The 26,536-nt window shown below is 44.2% G+C and overlaps 1 protein-coding gene across 1 annotated transcript in view; it reads right to left on the bottom strand.

The window, feature by feature from the left end:
* sntg2 (syntrophin, gamma 2) overlaps window positions 1-26,536 on the bottom strand; it is a 276,157-nt gene that overhangs the window by 113,653 nt on the left and 135,968 nt on the right. The window contains exon 9 of the mRNA XM_069888098.1: window positions 16,243-16,370. Within this exon, the coding sequence (XP_069744199.1) occupies window positions 16,243-16,370 (128 nt within the window). The remainder of the gene's footprint in view (window positions 1-16,242; window positions 16,371-26,536) is intronic.

Below are 26,536 nucleotides of genomic sequence, written 5' to 3'. Positions count from 1 at the left end.
TGAAGCGGCTTGGGATATTTTTCTCTCTCTCACACACACACCACACATATATTTTAAAAGAAATAATTGGTGAGATAGTAGGGGGATAAATTTAGATAAGGTGTTATATAATTGATTAATAAATTAAAATATTATTTCAAATATAACACTTTCTTGGCTAATTTCTATTGCTGCTCCCTGAGTGCATAACACCTGCTTGTATAACGTTCTAAATCTCCTCGTCTCAACCCTCTCAAGGCAAATTCCTCACAACTTAAGAATTGAAACCTATGTCTCCCACACCGATCTTTGAAACATGCATCAACCCTGTGCCAATTGGCACAGGGTTCAAAAGATAATCTAAAGTTGTGGTTCTGGTTATTAATGTGTAGGAACTTCTTGTAGAGACAGTTCAACTCCTTTAGCAGAACCTAATTCTTGAGCCTATCTATGTTTTAGTTCCCACACAGACCATGACAAATGCAAGTGTTTCTCCAACTTTAAGGAGATGCCTTTAGCCTTGCGGCTGCAAATATCCATCCTCCTGACTTCTTTGTCTCTTGTGACTACTACTTTCTTTTCTACTCTTCCGATTTGAATGGTCCCATATGGCAGCACTGTTTTCACTTTAACGAGCCTCCACGCAGGCTCTGCTATCATTTATAAAAGCTGCAAGAGTCGCATATCTATTGGCCAAGAGCAAAGACTGGAGCTCCTCCAATGCTGGTGTCTTGATTCCCATACCACACACCATCCTGACCCCATGATGGACCAATTCTGCAATAGTTAATCCAAGATATATGGCTATCTCTTTACTCAAAGTTCAGGTTACCTTTCCCATCCCTGATGATGGACTCAATCTCACCAATTCTTTCTTTTAAAATATTTTTATTGAGTAAAAATAATAATCTCAAATACATATTGCATTAATATATCAGAAGGAAATATTATAATATATACAATCTCACTAATTTTGAGCTCAAGTTCCTGCATGTGGTTACCATGGACTGCACCAGTTTCTATTTGTTGCCACGTACTGCAGCTACAATAAATTATCTGATCTGGGTGACTTTCCTTAATATCACTTCCTTAATCCCTCATTTTTATTAATTTAATAAAATGTATTGAATTTAATATGAAGCTACATCCTTGTCTTTATTCCAGCTATATCCTTTACGTGCTGAAATGCACCCTCCACAGATGTTACACTTGGTGGGTCTTGTACACAATAATGCATCTAAGTTTAAGTTCAAGCTTATTATCATTCAATTACACAAAGTACAACCCGACAAAAACACCATTCTCTGTTCCTCGGTGGACATCCAGAAATAGCACACATACATATGCAGCATATATAGACTCATAAAATTAAATAAATATTGTTTAATAAATAGTGGTGTCTTAGGTTTGTTTGAGTCATTCAGCTGATTCACTGCCTATGGGAAGAAGCTGCTTCTCAGCCTGATGGTTTTGGCTTCTGATATCCTGTTACTCTTTCCTGACAGGAGTAGCTGAAAGATGCTATGTGTGGGCTGATTGGGGTCCTCAACAATTTTTCGAGCCCTCTTCAATCAACAATCCTGGTCCATAACATCTATGGGGGTGGGACTGCAGGAGGGAGACCCCAGTGTTCCTCTCTGCCACTCTTTATTCTGTGATCTTGGGATTTCTCTCTGTTTTCAGTCTGCACTGGTCATTGCGTATGGATCATAAACTTTCATGAGAAGTCCCTGTGTCCCAGTGATTTTTTATCACTAACCAATGTCAAATTAATTGGTCCATCATTCTCTATTTAATTTCTTGCTCCTTTTTTGCACATTCTGTTTCCCAGTCGACAGGCATAGCCCTGATTTTTTTTAAAAACTGAATGCCTGAAAATAATAATCTGAACTTATTTCCCGTCTATTTTTCCAGTGTTTTCACGATTGGATCCCATCCAATTGAAATTCATGACTTTCATTTAGTGTTCTGAATCACTATTTACGTGTTTGGGATAGGCAATCCAAATCCCGTTTGAAATGAGCACTGAGACCTGTGCATTGTTTCATGCAGTGACAGATGGGAAATCATATTCATGTACCTATTGCACAGTGACAGGTGCAATGCTCCACTGATGGGTCAGAAGCTGCATATGCTGTGCCTTGCAGCACAGTGAAGTGGGGGGGGGGGGGTATGAATAACACAGAATTAAAGGCAAGACTTCAATGACAAAGTTTCAGCACCATTCTGGTAACAATGAAATCTTCACTTTAGAAGATGCAAGACAAACTTTGTAATTTATTTCTATTGTTCATCACTGTCTCAATCTATCAACCTGTTAAGACATAGAATCAGAATTTATTGTCAAGAACAAGTTATGAAATTGCGGTGTTTTGCAATGATTGAGCCTTTAACCTGCTGTTACAAATAAAGGACCTGTCACCATTCTTTGAGCACAAGTAGAATTTGTAAAGATCTCCAGTAGCTAATGCATTCAAATTGATGTTTCCATTGATATTTTTATGGCTGTCATATGCTGCAGCACCCAGATTAGTGCTAACAGTCCTTCACATTTTCACAGCTGATTAATAAACATTTCAGGGAAGGAAGTTAGCTTGATCATGCCATAGGAAAGATGAGATAGTGCTGGAGAAGGAGCAGAGGAGATTCATCAGGATGTTGTCCAGGATGGAGAGTTTAGTTATGAGAAATGACTGGAGAAACTAGGTCTGTTCTCCCTGGAGTGACAGAGATTAAGAGGGAGCATGAATCAGGTCTGTAAAATTATGAGGGGTATAGATAGGGTAGACTGCAGGAAACTTTTCCTGCATTAGAAACAGATAAGAGTAGATTTAGAGAGGGGGAATTTTAGAGGGGATATGAGAGGGCTTTCTTTCCCCAAAGAGTGACAAATACTTGGTATACAAAGCCTGAGAGATAGATTGAAGGTGGGTCAGTAACAGCATTTTAAAAATGTCTGGATAAAGTCTCAAATTCCTAGGCATATGGTAGAAGGCCAAGTATTGGGGAAGATAGAATTAATATGAATGGACAAATTGGGCCAAATGCTGGACGATTCTATGACTAATGGAATAACTGCATCTAATTAAAGAACTGTTAACAAAATCCTATATTATATTTTAAATATTTGCTGTTCAAAAAGTGACATGCCAAAAATTTACATGGAGCTGTGTGTCAATAATAAACATTGTATACAGTTTTGCAGCAAATTATTTAGCATATTTTGTATTTATAGAATTATTTGTGAGTTTTCTGATTTTGCCTTGTACAATGCATAGAGGAACGCTCACCTCTCCATTTACATATGTAAAAAAAATGCAAATTGTTGATCAAATGAGTTCCAATGTGAAGTACTTTAGGCATGGAGATTTGGGAAGAGAAAGCCACAAAAAAAATCCACGATTTCTAGCTGAAAGGGGAACCTCAGCAGAACTTTAATTCTGATGAAAATTATCGGTTTGATTTTTATTCTTAAGTTTCTTCATGACCCAGCAAGAATGGATGAAAATATTCAGATATAGGCTTCAACATGGTTTGTACCATCATTTAACTGACCGCAAGGCACAGGAATATCCCCTGCTGGACTTGGTTTGTGTGAAGAATCATGCCCTGTTGATGACATTGCTGCTGGAGACCAACTCTTTACTCTTATATTTAGGTAGTGAAAAGGTGATTGTCTCCAACAGTGAATGGACACAATAGGAGTAGGTTAATTTCTTAAATTATGTTATTTAATTTGGAATCCAGAAGAAGAAAGAGTGCTCCTTTAAAGTCCAAAATGAGTATTTTGGCCTCCCAAATCTTGCCAGGATTCACCAGGCTGACACCTCCAGCATTAACCATCCAATTTTTGATTCTTGCTCCCTTGATTGTGGATGTCACTAAAGAGACTATTTGAACAATATCTATGAGCTAAAATAGGCCAGGATAAATAGCTGCATCTGATATCTCTGTCTATGTCTCTTTTGCAATAAAATCCTGCTAAATCCAAATCTTCTCTGGACAAATTGGACCCAATCAGACTATGCATCTTTTGACAAACTGCCAAGAGTGGGGTGTCCAGCTGATTAATTGTTGGGACATGACTGATGTCCTGTGAGAAGAAAATGATTAAACATACTCAAATTTTAAAATGTAAAAGTTAATCTCATAAAAAAAATATACATAATTCTGAGAAAGGGGATGCCTAAGAGTACAGGTTGGCTGAGTAGGGTAAAAAACTTTATCTTTGGTCAATACTTGCATATTTGGCATGCATGATTTATAATAACTGTGCATTATGGTTCATGTCTGAAATCAGAGAACTCAGAACATTACGTACTCCTGGCTTCTATTTCTTATGATGAAGCAGAAACAGATTGTTTCTTTATATGTATTCAGTGGGTGGAGAATGATGATTTATTGGATCAAAAGGACACTTATGGTTAAGCTTTTTACATGCACTTAATTTAGGAACAGTACATTTACTAGGTGTACATGCAAAATTAATGAACTTTATCATTTAGATAATTTTTCTGCACCCATTAAGGTAAACAAAAGCATTGGGCAGTCCAGAAACTATGGATAAATACCTTGATTAAAATGGATGCATAAATAAACAGCACCAATTTCTTTATCTCTTTCTTTTGTTCAAGATCCTCCTTGAATATTACAACTATTTCATGAGCAATTCCTCATATCCAACAATGCTCTGCTTTTGGAGAGTCTTTAGTTGTCTCCATGGTTTCAATCCCTTTTCTTCTACCTTGTCCTTTTCTGGTTCAGATTCCCCCATGCACACTCATGGTTAATCCTCTATCTTATCTTCAGACATAGCTTTGGCTGCTCTGTTATCTCTGTGACTTTCAAGCTTTCCCCATTTTCATTATCCACACCAGCCACTAAAATCAGTTTCTGTCAGGAAAATCCTCGAGATGTTGGATGGAGGAGAGGGCTGGCAGCTGCAGACCTGTTTACAACCCTGGGGTGAGATTGGTGATTCAGTAAAAGGAAGGGCCTTGATAATGAGTGGAGACTCAAGAGAGGGGGCCCTCTCATGTATATAAGGAATGGGGAAATAAGGTGAAAAGTACATGGGTGCAGAAGGACTGCATGAATGGCCAAAATATTATCAAAGCTACCTGAATGAAGTTCCAGGATATTGCTCAAAGCTGATCCTTCCATTTATCATTACAATTTGGCTGTTTTGTGAATGCTTCTCACATCACCACACTATTCCCACCACTCCCCCCATCAATTCGATCTGTGACTCCCATTGGCTCGCTAAGGCAGCCAGCATGATTAAAGACTCATCCCACCACAGTCACACTCTCTTCACCTTCCAACAGTCAGGAAGAAGATTCACAAGTTTGCGATCACACCTCACTAGATTCAAGGACAATTTGTTTCCTGCTGTTATCAAACTCCTGGACGAACCTCACATGAGTAAAATAATATTGCCATTGCTCTGTTCTAACTGATCTCACTTTGTTACTCTGCATTATGTGCTATATTTGTACTGCTGTGCAGTGTATTGATTGACTAGCTCATAAAATGGACTTTCTCGCTGTACCTCAGAACACATGACAATTAACAAACTTGGGTGGTGAGAGAATAAGACTGGCGGCAGATGGGTCAGCACCACAACTGAAGGGTCTGGAGGAAGAGTGAAGAGTAGGGCAATGTCTTTGTACTGTTTAGTATGATTGTTAGGTTCCTAGAGGAGAATTGCTCAGGGTACAGTCTGATCTTGTGTTCCTCTAACCTGAATGTTGCATCAGAGATGCAATGATGAATGGCAGTTTGAAGTGTTAGTCCAATTTCCAGCAGGATTCATCCCCAAAATGGTCATAGTTATTGAAAAGTTCTACATGCTTGACAATCTAAGATATTTTTAAGCAAGTCTTCAGTTTGTTGCTGCAAATTCATTCTTAGCAGTGCTTTAAAAAAAGAGCCAGTACATCTAATGTAATGTGTTTTTTTCTACTTCTATATCGTGGTAGCTAGCTTTTTTTTTTAAGTATTGCTGTGTGGCGGCACACCACTAGGCAGGCAAACCGGCCCTGCTTGTAATCCACACAACGGGGGAGCCGGCCAAAATGGCGCCATCGGGGGTTTCCCCTTCTTCTCAGCACAGAGCTCAGAAGCCCGCGCTGAGGGACCACGTGACGCCCGGGTGACGTCAGCACCACCCAGCTCGGTTCTCAGCCAGGTCCGGGCTGGGAGTACAAGTCCAGCCCAGCAGCCTGCAATAAATTAGTTCTGCTCATTGAGCTCAACTCATCTGGTTGTGTGTTCGATCAGTAGCAGAGTAGCTGTCGCTACAATTGGTGACCCTGACTGGTTCAAATGTCTTTGAATCCATCGTGAATGAACCTGGGATCAGTGCTATAGCTGTCAAGCTGCCTGACTTCTGGGTTTAGGAGCCGGAGACCTGGTTCGGCCACACGGAGGCTCAGTTTCACCTCCACCAAATTTCATCCGACATGACCACATTCTACCATGTGGTCGCCGCCCTGGACCAGGCCACTGCCAAATGTGTGCTGCACCTCGTTCAGCACCCACCCGCCAAAGACAAATACGAGACCATCAAGCGAGTGCTCACCGGATCCCTTGGACTATCCAGGTGCCAGTGTGCTGCTCGGATGCTGCACCTCGATGCCTTGGGGGACAGGTCCCCGATGGAGCTGATGAATGAGATGCTCGCGCTCATGGGTGATCACACCAACTGCCCACTCTTTGAGCGAATTTTCTTCGACCATTTGCCCGAGGACAACCAGCCATTACTGGCCAAAGAGAGCTTTACCAACCCAAGGATGGTTGTTCAGAAGGCCAAAAAGCTATGGCTCGAGCAATTCCTGGAGGGCTCAGCAGTCCAGCAGGTCATGAGGCATGGGCATGACCACACCAAGCCTGCCCCTAGTGCTGCGTTAGAGCATCCGGCACCTGCAGGAGCCACCAAGAGCATAACCAGGGGCATGACATCCGCTCCAGTCCTCTGCTTCTACCACAGGCACTGGGGAGCCAAAGCTCAGAAGTGCCGTCATCCGTGCTCATTCCAGGGAAACAAGCAGGCCGGCTGTTGTTAATGTTGCAGGACTCAGTCAACAGCCAGTGGTTCCTCGTCCTCTGATCAGAGTCATCCCGGCCACGGCCATCAAGTCCAGGAACTGACCTCAAGGATGTCCTCTCTGTGCAGCCAACACAACAGAGATCCGGACATGTAGAGACAAGACAGTACACTTCCAGATCGGCCGACGAAAGTTCTCGTGGAGGTTCACTGTCTCGTCCCTTCCGACCGCCATTCTGGGTGCCGACTTCCTCCTCACTCACAGGCTTCTGGTGGACATTTGGGGTATGTGCCTGATGGATGCCCGTACTTTCCAGGCCGTTCGCCTCGACGCCTCCTGCACAGAGCAGTCACAGATGGCCATGATCAGCATGCCCAGCAAATCCTGGATGAGTTTCCAACCCTCCTCAAGCCACAGTTCTCCGCTGCCTCACCACGCCAAGGGGTGTTCCACCACATCCCCACCCAGGGCCAACCGGTTCACACCAAGGCACACCAGCTCCAGGCCGACAAGCTCCAGGTGGCGAAGGAGGAGTTGTAGCATCTGTTGGAGCTGGGGAACATTCAGCGGTCCAACAACCCATGGGCCTCACTGCTCCACCTGGTCCCAAAAACCTCCGGCAGCTGGCGCCCCTGTGGAGACTATCGATGGCTCAACGAAGCAACAGTTCTTGACCATTACCCCATCCCTCACATCCAGGACTTTATGGGCAACCTGCATGGTGTGAGGGTTTTCTCCAAGGTTGACCTGGTGTGCGGGTATCACCAAATCCCAGTGTACCCTGAGGACATAACCAAGATGGCCATGATCACCCCCTTCGGCTTGTTCAAATTCCTTCACATGCCGTTCGGGCTCAAGAACACCACTCAGACCTTCCAGCACCTCATGGACTCAGTGGCCAGGGACCTGGATTTTGTCTTTATTTACTTGGACGATATCCTCGTTGCTCAACACAAAGCCCACCTGCGCACCCTCTTCTCCCAGCTGGCTGACTTTGGCTTCACCATCAACCCAGCCAAGTGCCAGTTTGGGAAAGAGTCCATGCAGTTCCTGGGCCATACCATCACGGCCGAGAGAGCAATGCCCGCTGCTACGAAGGTCACCGCTATCAAGGAGTTCCCACATTCGGACAATTTCAAGGGGCTGCAGGAGTTCACGGGTATGGTCCACTTCGACAACTGATTCATCCTGGAAACTGCATCATGCAGCCGTTATTCGCCCTCATCACAGTCAAGCACAAAACGCTCACCTGGACCCCAGAGGCCTGCAGTGCATTCAAGGCCACCAAGGATGCCTCGTGAAAGCTACCATTATCGCCCACCCACACACCAACCTGCATATGGCGCTCTCCATCGATGCCTCTGCCACAGTCGTCAGGACCATCCTGGAGCAGCAGGTGAATGGACAATGGAAGCCACTGGCATTCTTCAGCTGGCTTCTCCGCGCACCAGAGCACAAGTATAGCGCTTTTGACTGTGAGTTACTGAGCACTGACCTGGCGGTGCAGCATTTCTGCTATTTCTTGGAGGGGAGGACTTTTACCATCTTCACTGACCACAAATCCCTCACCCAGGCACTCGTGATGGCAAAGGACCCCTGGTTAGCCCACCAGCAACGTCACCTCTCCTTCGTGTCAGAGTTTACCACCGACATTCGGCACAAGGCTGGGAAGGACAACATGGTCGCCAATGCACTCTCGCAACCAGCCATCTGCATGCTGACGCTCAGCCTTGACTTTGACCAGCTCACCCAGGACCAGAAGTCCGGTGAGGAGACATGAGCCTTCAGGACTCCCACCACAGGCCTGTGGTTCCGAGACCTCCTGACTCCAAGCGGCGGAATCACCGTTCTGTGCGATGTCTCCATTGGCACCCCGCGGCCAGTGGTTCCCCAGCAGTGGCGCAGGCAAGTCTCCCATCGCATCTATGACCTTTTGCACCCATCCATCAGGTCCATGGTCCAGATGGTGGCAGAACATACGCCCATTGCCAGATGTCCAAGGTGCACAGGCATACCAGAGCACCCGTGCAACTGTTCTAACACATCCGGGAATGGTTCAGCCAAATTCACGTGGACATATTCAGGCCCTTACTCATTTCCTGGGGCAACCGTTACCTGTTCACGGTGGTGGACCGCACCACTCATTGGCTGAGGCGATCCTGATGCCAGATGCCTCCACGGACTCCTGCTCCTGAGCGCTGTTGCATGGTTGGGTCACCCGGTTCGGCATTCCAAATCACTTCACCAGCGATCGGGGCACCAAGTTCACCTCTGTGCTCTGGGCACAGCTCGCCAACAGGTTGGGGATCGAGCTACACCACACCATCGCCTATCACCCGCAGGCCAATAGGCTGGTCGAGCGTCTGCATCGCCACCTTAAGTCAGCACTTATCGCCTGCCTCACTGGTCCTGACTGAGTGGACAAACTGCCTTGGGTACTCCTGGGCATCTGCTCCACGCCCAAGGAGCATCTGCAGGCTTCATCTGCTGAGTTGGTCTATGGCGCGCCGCTGGCACTGCCTAGAGAGTTCATCAACACGCATCACAATGCCCAGCGGTCACCGCACAAGCTGCTTTCCCACCTCCTGGCCCACTTGGACTCCTTCGCACCCCTACCGCTGCCCAGACATGGCTCATGGCCACCTCACGTCCCCAGTGAGCTGCTTTCTGCAGAGTACATTTATATTCCGCGGGGCCCGCTTGCGCACCTCTGCAGAGACCTTACGAGGGGCCGTACAAAGTTGTTTAGCATTCAGGGTCTACGTTCATGCTGGACATCGGTGGCAGGCGGGAACCGTTTACTGTGGAGAGGCTGAAGCCAGCGCACCTTGACCCCACCAAACCAGTGATTGTGGTCCAGCCAAAGAAGCGAGGCCGCCCAGCTAAAAAGGACAATGGCGCTGGTTCTGGGGGGGGGGGGTTTGCTGTGAGGCAGCACACCACTAGGCAGACGAACCAACCCTGCTTGTAATCCACACGGCGGGGCAGCCGTCCAAAATGGCGCCGTCAGGGGTTTCTCCTTCTTCTCAGCACAGGGCTCAGAAGCCTGCACTGGGGGAAACCACGTGATACCCAGGTGATGTCAGTGCCCCCCCAGCACGATTCTTTGCCAGGTCTGAGCTGGGAGTATAAATCCAGCCCAGCAGCCTACAATAAATCAGTTCTGCTCATTGAGCTCAACCCGTCTGGTTGTGTGTTCTTTCAGTAGCAGTGTAACTGCCGCTACAGCGGAACCTTTCTGCCAATTTAGTGATCAAATCTCAGCTAGAGATACAATTTCTGCAAATTCAATGAGCTGACATCACACTCAATAATTGTCAAAAGCAAGATCTTAGGAATAGAAACAAATCTGGCCTTCACTTTCCTGAGCCATCAGCAACGTGCGAATGAATGAGATGAATCATTCCAAGCTTCAAAGTTCCAAATTAATCACAATCACAGTTTCTGAAGTTACTAAGTTATAAAGTCAAAGTATACAAGCAGGTTCTTTGGTCAATCATGGCCCTGCTACCCATTGTTCCAATCTCTTTGGCTTGGCTTCGCGGACGAAGATTTATGGAGGGGGTAAATGTCCACGTCAGCTGCAGGCTCGTTTGTGGCTGACAAGTCCGATGCGGGACAGGCAGACACGGTTGCAGGGGAAAATTGGTTGGTTGGGGTTGGGTGTTGGGTTTTTCCTCCTTTGTCTTTTGTCAGTGAGGTGGGCTACACTGACCCAATTTACCTGCATGAGATACATTGCCTTCTACACCTTTGCAATTCAAATACTTGACTAAATGTCATCAGGGTATCTACCTCCACTACCTCTTTAGGCGGTGTATTCCAGATACCATTCACCTTCTGTTTGGAAAAATCTCCCCCAAGATCTCATTTGCAGACCTCTAACAGTTTCAAGATAGTTGTGGAAAAAGATAAGACTGATCTACAATTTAAAAATCCTAAATTGAGCCATGACTCACTTTGACAGCATTAGGAACATACACAGGTTCATTGGGAGAGGATATTTGTTGGTAAAAGGATGTCTGGCAAGTGGGAGCCTTTTAGAAGTGAAAAAGAGAGAGAGAGAGAAAGAGAGAGAGAGAGTGTGTGTGTGTGTGTGTGTGTGTGTGTGTGTGTGTGTGTGTGTGTGTCTGTGTGTGTGTGTGTGTGTGTGTGTGTGTGTGTGTGTGTGGACAGCGTGTGAAGGACAAGGCAGACAGAAGTGGGAATCCTGGATATCCAGGAATCTTGGATATCCAAAGTGCTACTGACACTTTGGCCAAGAAAAGAGGCATAGTCAGTGTAGACAGCTGGGATCAAGTGAATCCGGTGAAAAATATGTGGCACATAGGAGTAAACTTAAGAGGGGAATTAGAAGGATAAAGAAGAGACATAACATGGATCTGGTCGATAAGGCAAAAAAAAAATCCCAAGAAATTCTACCTCAATTAAGAGCAATGAGTAACTGAAGAGAAAATAAGGACCTTTAAAGGTCAACATCATCTGCCTATGAAGCTGCAGAATATGGGTGAGGTTCTAAACGAGTTATTTTGGAGAACGATATGTTGTATTGAACTCAGAGAGGTAAATAATAATGTCTCAAAGAGAGTCCATGTGACGAAAGAGGATGCACCTCATGAAAACGAGAGAAGCTGCAGGAATTATTGTTAATTAGTTACCATAAAATGTCCCTGGTGTGCAGGTGAATGGTGGAATCTGGCGGTGCTGATGGAACGTTTGAGAGAATAAAACGGGATTAGTGTCGAATTAGTTGAGTGTTCGTTGTTTGGCACGTGCAGTAAACCCCAAGTATCTGGAACCTATGGGGATTGGTAGATGCTGGATCAGTGAATTTGCCGGATGCTTGAGACTGTGTGTTATATGACTGGCAAATTAACCACTATAAGTGCCAATGTTAAACTTTCATATTTTTTACCTATTTACATTCAGTGATATTTTTACTGGTTGCTTGAATTCCAGATAATGGGGATTTGACTGTATTTAGTGGGCCAAAGAACCTGTTCCTTTGTTGAATAACCGTGACGCATTTAAAGAGCCACATATGAATGGATGAAGCAGGGACTCTTGTTTTCATAAAGAGTTCTTGTACATGGAAATACTTTGAGTGACACAGATGACCTTTGTGTTGCTGTGTACACCAGGCAATGCTGCAATGTGTTAAAATGTTGTTTGATCATCCTTCAATAAAATCCCATTGGGTATGAGGCACTTTGGGATGTCCTAAAAGCATAGAAAATAGATGTCATTTGGCCCTTCAAGCCTACACCGCCATTCAATATGATCATAACTGATCAGTACTCAGTTCCTGCCTTCTCCCCATACTCCCTGATCCCTTTAGCCACAAGGGCCAAATCTTACCTACTCTTAAATATTGACAAGGAACCAGCCTCAACTACTTCCTGTGGCCAAGAATTCCACAGATCCACCACCCTCTGAGAGGAGAAATTTTTCCTCATCTCACTCCTAAAATCTTCCACCTTATCCTTAAACTGTGACCCCTGGTTCTAGTTTTTCCCAGCATTGGAAACAACCTTTCTGCATCTAGTCTGTCTAAACCCTTAAGAATTTTATATGTTTCCATCAGATTCCCCCCCTCAATCTTCTAAATTCCAGAGAATACAAGCCTAGTCTATTGAACCTTTCTTCATATGGAAGTCCTTTCATCCCTGGTATTAGTCCAGTGAACTTTCTCTGCACCCACTCCATGGCGAGGATGTCCTTCCTCAGATAAGGAGGCCAAAATTACATGCAGTACTCCAGGTGTGGTCTCACCAAGGCCCTGTACAGCTGCAGCAGGATCTCCCTACTCATATACTCAAATCCTCTCGCTATGAACACCAACATACCATTCGTTTTCCTCACTTCCTGCTGCCCCTGCACACCCACTTTCAATGACTGATGTACAGCAACACTCAAGTCTCTCTGCATCTCCCCTTTTCCTGAACAGATACCATTTAGATAATAGTCCTCTTTCCTGTTCTTATCTCCAAAGTGGATAAGCTCGCATTTATCCACATTATATTGCATCTGCCACATCTTGGCCCACTTGCCTAACTTGTCCAAATCACTCTGCTCCCTCTTAGCATTCTCTACACAGCCAACTCCTCTACCCAATATGAGATTAAAGAAAAACAAGTTCAATCTCCTTCTCACTAGTTCTCTATGGGGATGGGGAAAAGTTGCTTTTTGTGGCAATACAATGTATCGGTTACTTGCTCAGAGCATCTTGATACTCTTATCTTTTTATTTCAATGGCCTTCTCAGCATCTAAAGCAACCATCATAGGTTGGCCGGTTGCCCCCGAGAAACATTAATTAAAGAAATCAACTTTACAATATTATCAGCAGAATACCATTTTTTAAATAAAACCAGCTTAATCTACATGTATCAAATCCAGTAAATACTTGGCTAATCTATTAGCCAGAACCTTAGCAACAATTTTATAGTCTACATTCAATAAAGAAATCAGTCTATAAGATCCCACTTTTAATGGGTCTCTATCCTTCTTAGGATTAATCATAATCAATGCTCTAGAAAAAGAATCTGGAAAAGAACCATTCTCCGTAGCCTATTTCAAAACCTCCATCAACAAAGGAAGTAACAACTCCTGAAATTCTTAGTAAAATTCAAAAGTAAAACCATCCTCACCTAGGGTTTTCCCACCAGGTATTGCTCTGGGTACTCTTATCTGAGCAGAGAATGCTGTGTCTTCATGCAGCACCCTAGGATGAGCGTGAAGCGTTACAAAAATGTACTTTGCAACAGCCCAGGCTTTAGTCCAACGCACATGCTAGAGGAACTCAGCAGGTCAATCAGCATCCAGGGAAGGCAATAGACAGTCGAAGTTTCAGGCCAAATCCTTTCATCACGACTAACTGATGAAAGCCTCTACTTTTCCTCTTACTTCCAAAAGTAGTACTAAAGTAGTTGGGTGCATTCTTCCTTTCTTCCTCTAGTATAATGTGACAATCCTCATACTCTTTCATTCCTTAATATGAACATTGAACAACTCCTTTGAGGCACCCATTATTTCAGGCTATAGTTGACAAAATGAAAATGGGTAGCTTATATCTAATGTATTCCAGATGAACCAGAGGAGTTTAAAAAAAATGTAAAAATATCCCTAAAATTTATTGATTGTCCCTAAAAATCTATCCAAGCTTGTCCTAAATACATTCACTGAGGGAGCCTCCACTGCTTCAATGGGCAGTGAATTCCACAGATTCACCGCCCTCTGGGAGAAGCATTTTCTCCTCATCTCCATCCCTAATCTACTACTTAGTTGGAGTGAGAGACTAGAGTCAAGCTAGAAATCAAAATTGGAAGTATTCAGGTTAGCAGGAGGATTATGGAATTGAAAGAAATTACAGGGGATGGAAAATGGAGAATTGTTTGGATTTGAACACATGGAAGAGAATTATAAAATTGAGGTGTCGGTAATCAGGAGACAAGTAAAATATAGATGGGGTGAATGGAATTCGAATGATGAGAAATTGTAACGAGAAAACTGGGAAGCCAGAGAGGGAACTGTGATAATTAACCTAAAAAAACCCAAAATTAAAGTTGTTAATTGCTGAGTTGTTGGGCGATGTCAGTGAGTAGAACTAAGAGGATTTCGGTACTGAGAGAATGGAGGAAAAAAATTCATTGATGGGTAAGTCAAAATGCCATCACTATAAATTGATTCAGTTTGTGTAAACTCCCAATGGATGGAATTAGTCCTTAAGCAAACAATTCTGTGGCTGAGGCTGAAAGCAATGATTGGTAGTCCTTCTGAAGTTGCTTTGTTGAAAGCAGTGGCATTCTGAGACTGGTCATTAGACAAACCATTTGACACTGAGTATGGATTGAGGGACTTGGAGGTCATGTGGAACTGGGCACTCTTTAACATACTTGAAGAACTCCAGGTTAGGATGTTTTAATGGAACTACTCTTCTGAAATATGTGGTTGATGAATAACCATATAACATATAACAGTTTACGGCATGGAAACAGGCCATCTTGGCCCTTCAAGTCCACGCCAGTTCACTCACACAATTCCTCAAAATCTCTCTGCCGATTCTCTGCCCTTAACCCTCCAACCCCCTCCTATCCATGTATATATCCAGTCTCCTCTTAAATGAAAGAATTGATTCGGCCTCAACTATTTCCTCCAGAAGATTATTCCATTCGGGCCACCACTCTCTGAGTGAAGAAGCATCCTCTAATGTTTCCCCTAAAATTTTGCCCTCTTGCCCTCAACTTGTGTCCTCTTGTTTCAACCTCCCCTGCTCTCAGGGGCAAGAGTCTACTTGTGTCAAACAGATTGCAAAATATCGGGTATTCTCTACGACTGATCTGAAGTCGGCGTATCACCAACTCCCGATCTGCCCAGAGGACCGCCAGTATATGGCGTTCGAGGTGGATGGCCACTTCTACCACTTCCTCTGGGTCCCTTTCGGTGTCACAAACGGGGACTCCGTCTACCAGCAGGAGATGACCACATGGTGGACCATTACAATTTGCAGGCCACTTTTCCATACCTAGATGACGTTACTATCTGCAGCCATGATCTGCAGGAGGAGAGGATTAAAGATGAATCCCAGGAGATCTTGTATATTATGCTCAGTGTCTCTGAAGTAATTGAATGAATGGCTATCATTTTTTTTACTTTATTTCTTTAACCCAGAACACCTGTCAATTTGCATATCTTTCTTCCCAACAGCAACATTTAATCATCCCACATTGTGATTTTAGACAAGTCAATGTTTCAACCTTGAAAGGACAGACTAAGCTAAAATTCCTGACAGAAACAGAACATTATAAATAGCAAAGCACAGCATTCTTGCAGAAGACAGGTTCTTATGAGAAACTTACAGGAAATTTGCCAATTATTACAAAACTGAGAAAAGTCTGATATTGGACGTAATTCTACATTCCCAGAATTATCTTTAATATATAATTTTATTGGACTGCTGCTTGATTAAATGCTGATATTTTGAGGCTGTTGCTAGCATGTGCAGGCAAGAAACTATAATATTTATCTTCAACCAACTTCCGACCACACAAAAATTTGTCTGAAGAAAACTGCATTTTGAAGGAATTTTGTACATTGTTATAGAGATTGTTTGTCATCATTGTTAAGTGACAGACCCGTAAATGTACCCGAACATCTGTTCACAAACAACATCAGAAGTGTTCCAATTTGCAGTCTTTCTCTCGCAGGATTACAAACCTTAATTGATCTGGTCCAGCTTTGTATCTTGAGACTCGAGCCATTGACAAAGGGACCAATAAGGCATCTAGCCAACGCTTCTCATATTTTGGTTCGTTAGCTGAAGGTGAAGAAGGTGATGATGGGGCCTGCACAAAATAAATAAGACACACCAGAAACACAACTTAATCAACAGATACTGCGATGCATCTTGTGGTGTATATCAGGTTGATTCACATTACTAACGATCAGATTTCATAAAATTACAAACATTTTTTATTGAAAATATCAGAGGGTTGTAATTTCTGGTGATAATAGCAATGAAAGGTTCAGATGTGTATTCTGACGTCTTCAGCAAGACAGAAATTCACATATTTAATATTTCACATACATAATGACAGAGGCACGTAATATTCTGATAGTCAGAATTCATTTCCCACGGGAGGGGTATAAAACAGAATGTGGTATAGGTTTAAGGCAAGAGGAAAATGCTTTAAAGAGGATTCGGGAGAAAGATTTTAAATGTGGACAGTGATTGATATCAAGAAGTCGCTGCCAGAGAAGGTACTGGAGTTACATATATTCCCTTTGTTCAAGAGACAATTTAAAAAAAGGCCTTAAATAAGCAAGATTTTGGAGGCTACAAATCCAGTATGGATAAACAAGATGAATGAGATGGGCAAAGCTTTGCATGGACATGGGGGCATAAGGTTGGCAGATGTGGTGAGGGAGAAACAAAGCCTGTCCCTGAGTGATACAATTCTACATAACCTATCAATATGTGGATGACTTTTAACATTCTTAAGATGAATGGTTTATCCCACTTTTCTATCCAATATTTAAGCTTATTTTATGCCAGTTACCTCTCCAAATGTAACTATATTTAACAAATGAAAAATATAATAAAAAAAAGTATTTGAGAAGGCAGCACCAATAATATATGTATTACAGATGACCATTTGCTTCCTAAATCACATCCAATGCTGGCATTCATTTTTCTGGTATGGATTGTACCAGCATGACATTGGCAAGGTCATTAGTGAAAGTGACACTAACCATCCCCAGAATTTAACAATGTAGATCATGAATTCAATCAGTTTGACATGATAGCCTCAAAATTCAATCATGTAGTACATAGCTTTTATGTTCCATGCTTTTAATTTGAAGCGTGCACCATGAAATAGAATCCTGGATGTCCATGTTCATGTAATGAATAGCTAATGTCACTGGTGCAAGACTAGAATCCCCAATTAGAACATAAGCAAAACATAAAATTCTGCAGATGTTGCAATTGTAGTAAAAACACAAAAAAACTCAGGTAGATATGTATTGTCCAATCGAGGTAAAGATATATTATTGATGTTTTGGGCCTAAGCTGTTCTTCACGGTGTAAGCAAAAAGCAGGCAGCCATCTTAATTAGAGACTAGAGAGAAAAGGAGAAGAATGAGAAGGAAAGGAGACTGGAACAACAGCTAAAAAGGTGTTAATTAGATACAATAAGAGGAAAGTGAGAATTGTTAGTGACAGTCCCTTAAATGTACCTGAACATCTATTCACAAACAACATCAGAAATGTTCCAATTTGCAGCCTTGGCTCTGTGAAAGGAGACAGAGGGAAAAGGGGGAGGGGGTAGTGGGGGGAGAGAGAGAGAGAAAGAGAGAGAACAAACTAGAAGGAAAGAGGCAGGGAAGAAGGGGCAGTTCTTAATGGAAAACAGAGAAATCAATGTTAATGCCATCTGGTCGGACAGTATCCAGACAGAAGATGAGGTGTTGTTCCTTTAATAGCATGGATCTCCCAGTGACCACCTATTTCAATTTCCCTTCCCAACCCTTTGCTGGCATGTCTGCCCATGGTCTTATACAATGGGAGATTGAGACCACCCACAAATTGGAGGAGCAACATGATGTGAGACCGGCTTAGTTCCTCCAACATTTCTGGGTGCTTTTATGTCAGCCCATGATGTTGTGCTGACCTATATAAACCTACTCCACAACAATCTAATCTTTCCCTTCCACGCATCCATAACCCTCTGTTTTTTTCTTATATCCATATGCCTATACTACAGTCTTTTGAATGTCCCTAGTGTACCACCCTCCACCAGCACTCCCAGAAATGCATTCCAGGAACCCAGCACCCTCTGTATAAAACCTTATCTCTGACATCTCCCCAATTTTTCCTCCACTTACCTTAAACAGATGTATAATGTCTAAGGAAACATACCCCTGTGTGTGCTTTTCCCTCAACATGCCCTTATTAAAACCAACCCAATTTTCTTTTGTGCTGTCTTTCTGCCACAGAGCTGCACAGTATAGAAACTGGCCATTCAGTCCACATGTCGATGCTGGCCAGGGGTTATTCACCCATATTAATCCTAGCTTCTGGCACCTTGCCCATAGCCCTCCACACCTCAGCAATTCAAGTGCTCATCTTGACATTCCTGAAATGTTGTCAGCCACTCTGCTTCCACCACTCTTTTTGGCAGTGTGTACCAGGTACTTCCCACATGTTGGTATGCTGAAGAAACTGCGTGAGCCCAGTGGTAAAGGCCAGCCTTAACAGTAAAGCAAAGACCAACTTAACTGCAAGTTTTAGAACCCCCTCACCCAAATCTATGCTGGGTTGTCCAATTCTGAAAATAGCTCTGAAATCCTCAGCAAAGCTCTGGAACAACAAAAGGGCATCAATCATCCTGGTACCCAAGAAGAGTAGTGTGAGCTGCCTCAACAACTACCGCCCAGTAGCACTAACTTTGATTGTGATTAAATGCTTTGAAAGGCTGGTCATGGCCAGAATTAATAAGTACCTAAGCAATTCATTTATCATCACAATCGCTCCACAGAAGATGCAATATCGTTGGCTCTTCACTCAGCTCTGGGTCACCTTGAAAACAGCAATCCATACATACAGCTACTCTTCATCGACTATAGCTCAGCTTTCAATACCATTATTCCTTCAGTGCTGGTCAAGAAGCTACAAACTCTAGGCTCTATACCTTACTCTACAACTGGATCCTTGACTTTTTCCATCGGAAGACCACAGTCAGTACAAATTGGAAACAACACTGATTATCAACACAGGCATTCGCCAAGGATGCGTGCTTATCCCACTGTTCTACTCATTATACACCATGACTGTGTGACCAGGCACAATTCCAATGCTATCTATAAATGTGCCGATGACACAACAATTGTTGCCAGAATCACAAATGGCAATGAGGAAGCGTTGAGGACGGAAATAGATCAGCTCGTTGCACCTTGCACTCAATGTTAGCAAAACCAAGGAAATGACTGTGGACTTCAGAATGAAGTTTGTGGAACATGACCTAGTCCTCATTAAGGGCTCAGTAGTGGAGAGGGTAAAGACTTTCAAATTCCTGGGTGTCAACATCTCCAAGGATCTGTCCTGGAGCCTTTATGTAAGAAGACTCGCCAGCAGCCATACTTTGTGAGGTGTTCGAGGAGATTTGGAATGTCACCAAAGACCCTCAAAAACTTCTACAGGTGGCCCATGGAGAGCACTTTGGCTGGTTGCATCACTTTCTGGTATGGAGGTACCAAATCTCAGGACAATAAAAAACTTCAGAGGGTTGTTAACTCGGCCTGCAATATCACAGACACCAGACTTCATTCCATCGAGAACATCTACATGAGGCAGTGTCTTAAAAAAAAACAGCTTCTATCCTCAAAGACCCCCACCACTCAGGCCACACACTCTTTTCTCTGCTACCATCAGGGAAAAGGTACAGGAGCCTAAAGACAAGCACTCAGTGGCATAGGGACAGCTTCTTCCCTCCTGTCATCAGATTCCTGAATAATCAATGAACCAAAAACACTGCCTTCGTTTCATGCACTAGTATTTTAATTTTATTTATAGTAATGTCATAAGATGGTTCTAATATGAATGTTTGCACAATAATGCTGCCGCAAAACACCAAATTTCATGACTCATTCATGACAATAAATTCTGATTCTGATATCTGTGCCCTAAGTAAGGCTGTCTCCCTGAAAATTGTGGAAATTGAATCTAACTGCCTACTGTCTGATATGGGATATCAGTTCTGTTTTTGACACAGAACTTCATATTCTGATGCTATAAACGAATAAGGAATGGACGTTAAAGCAGTGTTCCCTGTTGAACACATTACTCGTAGATTTCCCATCAAGGCAGGAAAGTGGATTTACAAGGTTGAGCTCAGCCTGACTCTCAAAATTGAACAGAACATTCTGAAGGTCCAGAAAATTTTCCAATGCACATCCTGGGCTAAAGTAATAATTTTCCTGCTGCTCCACCAGAAACTGACACAAGCAGCATTTCAGTATGTGTTTTCATAGATTGAAGAGTTAAGTAGCAAAAATAAACTACCTACCTGAATGCCTAATTAGTTTCAAGATGCTTCCCTTTAGCACAAGGTAACATTGTGGTGGAACCACTGTTAGTATGTGTATGGCTGGCCTGCCTCTTGCTGATTGTACCTGTGGTTCTTCCCCCTTGATTCTCTTAATAAAGGTGGCAACGCCATTACCCCTCCCCCAGAACAAGCTCGGGTCTTGGGTCAGCAACGTGAAACGTGCCTTCTGTTAATGGTAAATAAAAGCCCATCAGTCACGTAACTTCAAGTCTTTGGAGTTATTGATAGCACATCAATTTTATTACCATAATTTTTTTTGGAATGGACAAATTGCTAAGACCAGAGGCTGGAAATCGACTCATGGTCTCCAGAAGCATCCAACAAGTTGGAACTCTGGCTACGCTGCTTCAATGTGTTTCTGCTGGCCTCCACAGAGATAGTCCAATCCGATACAGACAGGCTGCACTTACTGTTCTCACGGGTCAGGCAGTGTATTTACCTGATGGTCAGAGACTACAAGACATTCACCGAAGCAATGGACATTCTGAAAGGCCAGTACCTGGCCCAAGTGAATGAAGTCTACACCAGGCACGTCCTAGCCACGTTTAAGCAGCAACTAGGAGAGTTGATCGATGATTACCTTTGGGTCATGCAAGACCTCAGACTGGCCTGTGGCTGCAAGGCCATATCATCAGAAGAGTAGATGGAAGAGCTGACTCAAGATGCCTGTGTAGCAGGCATCAGATCAGATTATATTTGCCATTGCCTGCTAGAACAGGGTGAGCTGAAGCTGCAGAAAGCCACAGAACTAGCTAAATTTCTGGAAGTAGGGCTGCACAATGTGGACTCTTTCTCGACCAATAACACAGCCGCCGCGTGGGGAACACGGACACTGCCATCTTGGAATGCAGGCCACTCCATGTCCCAACCTGACTACCTCTGCTGTTGTTGCTGAGCACCCGAAGTGCTACTTCTGCAGCCTAGCGAAGGATGTGGACTGTTCCGGCTGTGGGAAGAAGGGACACTCTGCGAAGGTATGCAAATCCAAGCAACCTTCTAACCCAAGCAGTGCCACATGTGGCCAGTGGGGGCCTCCACCACCACTTTCAATGAACAAAAACAGCACTGCATGCATGTCATGGGGGCCACCATCTTGGATGCCAGTCCATCACACAGCAGCACTACTCTGGCTTCAGTCACACTTGGCCAAAGCACCACTCATCAAGTTGCCAGGTCAATGATGGACATAGAGGTAAATGGCACCAGACGAGCTGCCTGTTTGACAGCAAAAGTATGGAGAGCTTCATCCACCCTGACATGGTGCAGCATTACTCCTCGTGATGAGACCACTGAGTTACAGAGACTTCATGGCCTCTATGTCCCACTCGTCAGAGATCCGCGACAGCTGTGTAATGATGCTGACCATGCATGGCACAGAGTACAAAAATTTTAAACTCATTGTGATGCCACAGCTCTCCACACGCATACTACTGGGGTTGGACTTTCAGTGTCACTTTAAGGGCATCACCATGGAATATGACATTCCCCGTTCCCCCCTCACGATCTACAACCAACAGTTTTTAAACCGACCACCCTTCTTTCAGAACACATTCAACCAGCAACCACGATCCACCCACCATGTGCGACCTACGGGCTCTCCACCCTATGAATTTTCCCCACTATCACCATTCAGCAACCTCACCCCCCAACTGGAAGCCTGTCACCTCTAAAACCAAGTGATTCTGTGCTAGGGACAGGGCCTTTATCAAATCAGAGGTGAGACATCTCCTAACCTAGGGGATTATTGATCCCAGTACTAGACCCTGGGGAGCTCAGATAGTGGTGGTTAAGAGTGGGGAAAAACACCAAATGGTTATCAACTACAATCAGACCATTAACAGGTTTACGCAACTGGGCGCATACCCCCTCCCCCAATGTGGTAAACCAAATCACCCAGTATTGGTTATTTTCCACTATTGACAAACTCTGCACACCACTAGTTCCCTATTTGACTGGTGGGCCACCAGTGCACTGCGTTCGAGATGGATGGCCGCCTTTACCACTCTCTGAGGGTCCTTTTTGGGCTTACCAATGGAGTCCCATTTCCAGAGGTAAATGGACCGAATTGTGGATGAGCACGGGCTGCAGGCCACATTCCCCTATTTTGACAATGCCACTATTTGCGCCCATAATCTGAAGGATTATGATGCCAATCTCCATAAATTTCTTCTGACAGCCAAAAGCCTTAACCTCACTACAACAAAGATAAATGTATATTCCGCACATCATGCCTGGCTATACATAGCTGTGTCACAGAGAATGGAGTATTGGCCCTGATCCCAATGGCATGTTCCTCATGTTGGAGGTCCCACTTCCCCACAGCCTCAATGCCTTGAAAGGTGCCTGGGGTTTTTCTCCCAATGGGACCCCAACTATGCGGATAAGGCCCATCCCCTTGTAAAAACCACCTCCTTTCCCCTGTTGGCAGAGGCCCATGAGGCCTTCACCCACATTAAAGGTGATATTGCCAAGGCCGTGATGCACACTGTGGATGAATCCATTCCATTCTATGCAACTGACTTTGCCCTGGCCTCCATACTTAACCAGGTGGCAGAGCCTATCACATTTTTCTCCCACACCCTCCAAGGCCCTGAGATCCGGAACTCCTCATCGAGAAGGAGGCCTAAGCCATTGTAAAGTGGCCTGGAGGCACCATCTTGCTGGTAAATGATTTACCTTGCTGATTGACCAATGTGCAGTTGCTTTCATGTTCAATAACAATCAGCAGGGTAAAATCAAGAATGATAAGATTCTGAGGTGGAGAATCAAACTCTCCACCCACAACTTTGATATCTTGTACAGTACTAGCTTGGAAAGCTTAATGAACCTTCAGATGCCCTGATCTGAGAGACTTGCGCCAGGCACAGACCATTTACAAGCCCTCCACAATGACCTCTGCCACCCTGGAGTCACCAGGTTCTTCCGTTCATCAAAGCCCGCAACCTCCCTTATTCAGTTGAGGTCATCAGGACAATGACCAGAAACTGCCAGGTCTGTGCAGAGTGCAAACCACACTTCTACCATCCATACAGGCCTCACCTGATTAAGAGCGCACACCCCTTTGAGCACCTGAGCATGGATCTCAAGAGGCCCTTGCCTTCTTGAACCACAACATGTACTTCCTCAACTTAATTAATGAGTACTCACATTTCCACTTTGCCATTCCCTGCCTGAACATGACAACTGCAACCATCATTAAAGCCTTGTGCAACCTCTTCATCTTGTTCAATACCCCTGCTATATTCATAATGACTGATGGTCCTCCTTCATGACCGATGATTTGAACCAATATCAGCTGGTCAGAGATATCTTCACAAGCAGGACCACCAGCTACAACCCCTGAGGGAATACCCATGTGGAAAGGGAGAAAGCCACCTCCTAGACCCGAGGTCAAAAGGCCTGCCTGTCTCCCACTGGCAAGAGGTCTTCCTTGAACTGCTCCATGCAGTCAGATTCCTCCTGTGTACTGCTATCAATGCCACTTCACATGAAAGGTTATTTCCCTGCCCCAGGAAGTCCGCATCAGGGATCATGCTGCCATCCAGGTTGACATCTCTAGGGGCAGTCCTGGTCCAGAAGCATGTAAGAAGCCACAAGTCCCACCCAATGGTTGAGAGGGTCCACCTCCTCCACAACAACCCCATTATGTCTATGTGGCATACCCGAATGGGTGTGAGGACATTAACAATCCAGGACCTGGCACATGCAGGAGACCCCAGGACACCAGCCGACCAGCCAGTACATCCACCACCCCACAATATACCATGTCAACCTACCCAAGCCCCTGCCCCAACTATCTCAGTTCAATCGGCAGATGCCCCACCCACCCACTGACAACGACCACACCACCCAGGAGTCAACATTTGAGCCATAGCCAGCACTTCAACAGTCATAACAGCAGACAAGGCACCGGACAGACTGAATTTATCATGGACATGAAACCAACTTCACCCCGTTGGTCTTCTTTTAAAAGAGGGCGTGAATGTGGTGGAACCACTGTTAATATTGTTTATCTGTGTATGGCTGGCCCGCCCCTTGCTGATTGTACCTGTGGCTCCTCCCCCTTGTTCCCCTGTCCCAGAACAAGCTTGGATTTCAGGTCAGCAACATGAGATGTGCCTTCTGTTTATGGTAATAAAAGCCTATCAGTCAGTTAACTTCTAGTCTTTGGAGCTATCGAACATTCATGACACAGCCTTGATGTATGACCCTCCCAATCATGTCATACCTTTTACAATGTGCAACTGATCAGGTTCCATGTCCAGACAACTATCCTTTGTCCTCTCCCTTCAACCTGGGGAAGCTCTGTAGAACTTGTCATTCTGTGAGTGTACTTCATTTATTGTGGTAACTATAGGTGATGTACATGCACAGAAACAAATTTCTAATTTTTATGGCCTATTTAAAAAGCAACACTTGTCAACTCAAGTAAGTTAAGATACTGTATCAAATTTACCAGAAATGCTTTACTTTTGTATCTTGAAAACTCAGTAGATTGATTTCCCTCCATGAATGAGAGCTTGTAACCCAGTGGCAGATCTCCAGGGACCTTGGGTAATAAGCAAAACTGTTGTAAGAAAAAAGTCACCAACACTGTCCCTCCACTGAGCTGCTTATGCAGAACCTTATGGAATTATGGGCTTGTCAGAACAAAGAAAACCACAAATTACCAACCTATCTAATTATTTGATACTTTCAAACAAAAGCGACATACACACCATGATAGAAACAGTTGCTAGTAAGCCTCTGAACAGTTCAGGGTTTAGGCAGTGGCTGATTAACCATTAGGCTGAGGAGACATAGACTAGGGGCCCAGAAGGGAGGGGGTCCAGCAGGGGCAGGGACCTCAAGCCCAAGTTCAATCGACCCCCTGGCATTTATTGACCCACCCCCCCTGGCATTTTTCAACCCCTTGGATCGTCCCATCGACCCCCAGGGGTTGATATCAACTACTTTGGAGACCCCTAATATAAATTATTTAATGTAACTTAACGTCACTTTATTCTATTCAATGAAGAGTAGGGCAGGGCAGCAAGGTCAGGTGAGCCCTACTAAAGTTCAATCTAGGGGCCACTGGGTTCAGGACTCCTTTAATTGCCATGTACTAATACATTAAAAATGTAATATACATTGTTAACCAACCTTTTCCTGCCATAAGACAAACAAACAGTATGGTTCCTAACAATAAGAGAAAGAGAAGAAACAGAGACATTGAATGTCAGGGGATTCGCCTCCAGTGCTTCTAAATCCTCTGCAGCTGCACAGACTCCAGTTCAAACCATTGTCAGCCCGAGCTCTAGGTCCAAACGTCTGATGCAATAAGAAAGCCTTCAGCACCCGAGGCCATTGGAAGCTCTTCTTGCCTTTAGCATCCACTTGAATCCTTCTTCTGATATCTGTTCCTACCCTCCAGCAGCCCGCAGACTGATACCAGTCCTTTGATGGCAAGTTGGCAGCAACCTGCAGCCTATGTGAGTCCTTCAGCCGCTGAGCCCCTCACTGGACTGAGCCATCACCACCTTTCCTGTAGGGCTTTCTTCTGTAACCTTCTCCCTCTCAATGGAGGGTGTTCTCACCTTTTCTGATGCCCTGCGCTGCTCCATTTCTCCATAGGAGTCTGCAACTCCAGAATTTGACCTGAATATTATTCTCAATAGACAACAGATGCTGGAGTAGGCCAATTGGTCCATCAAGCCAGCACTGCCATTTATCGGATCATGGTTGATCTTTCTTTTTCAATAACCAATCCCAGCCTTATCTCTTCTGGGCATGGTACAAATATTTTAATTTAGAATTTATAAAATAAAGAAAAATAGTATGCTAAATGAAGAAATTTAACAACTTTTCATCTCGTCAAAATTGTTCTGACACTGGATTGTGGTATGGATGTTACAGAGTGTTAT

This window comes from Narcine bancroftii, chromosome 6, assembly GCF_036971445.1.
Source record: "Narcine bancroftii isolate sNarBan1 chromosome 6, sNarBan1.hap1, whole genome shotgun sequence".
NCBI classification, from domain to species: domain Eukaryota; kingdom Metazoa; phylum Chordata; class Chondrichthyes; order Torpediniformes; family Narcinidae; genus Narcine; species Narcine bancroftii.
Note: the sequence above shows the minus strand (reverse complement) of the source record. Positions and strands in the feature narration are given on the sequence as shown.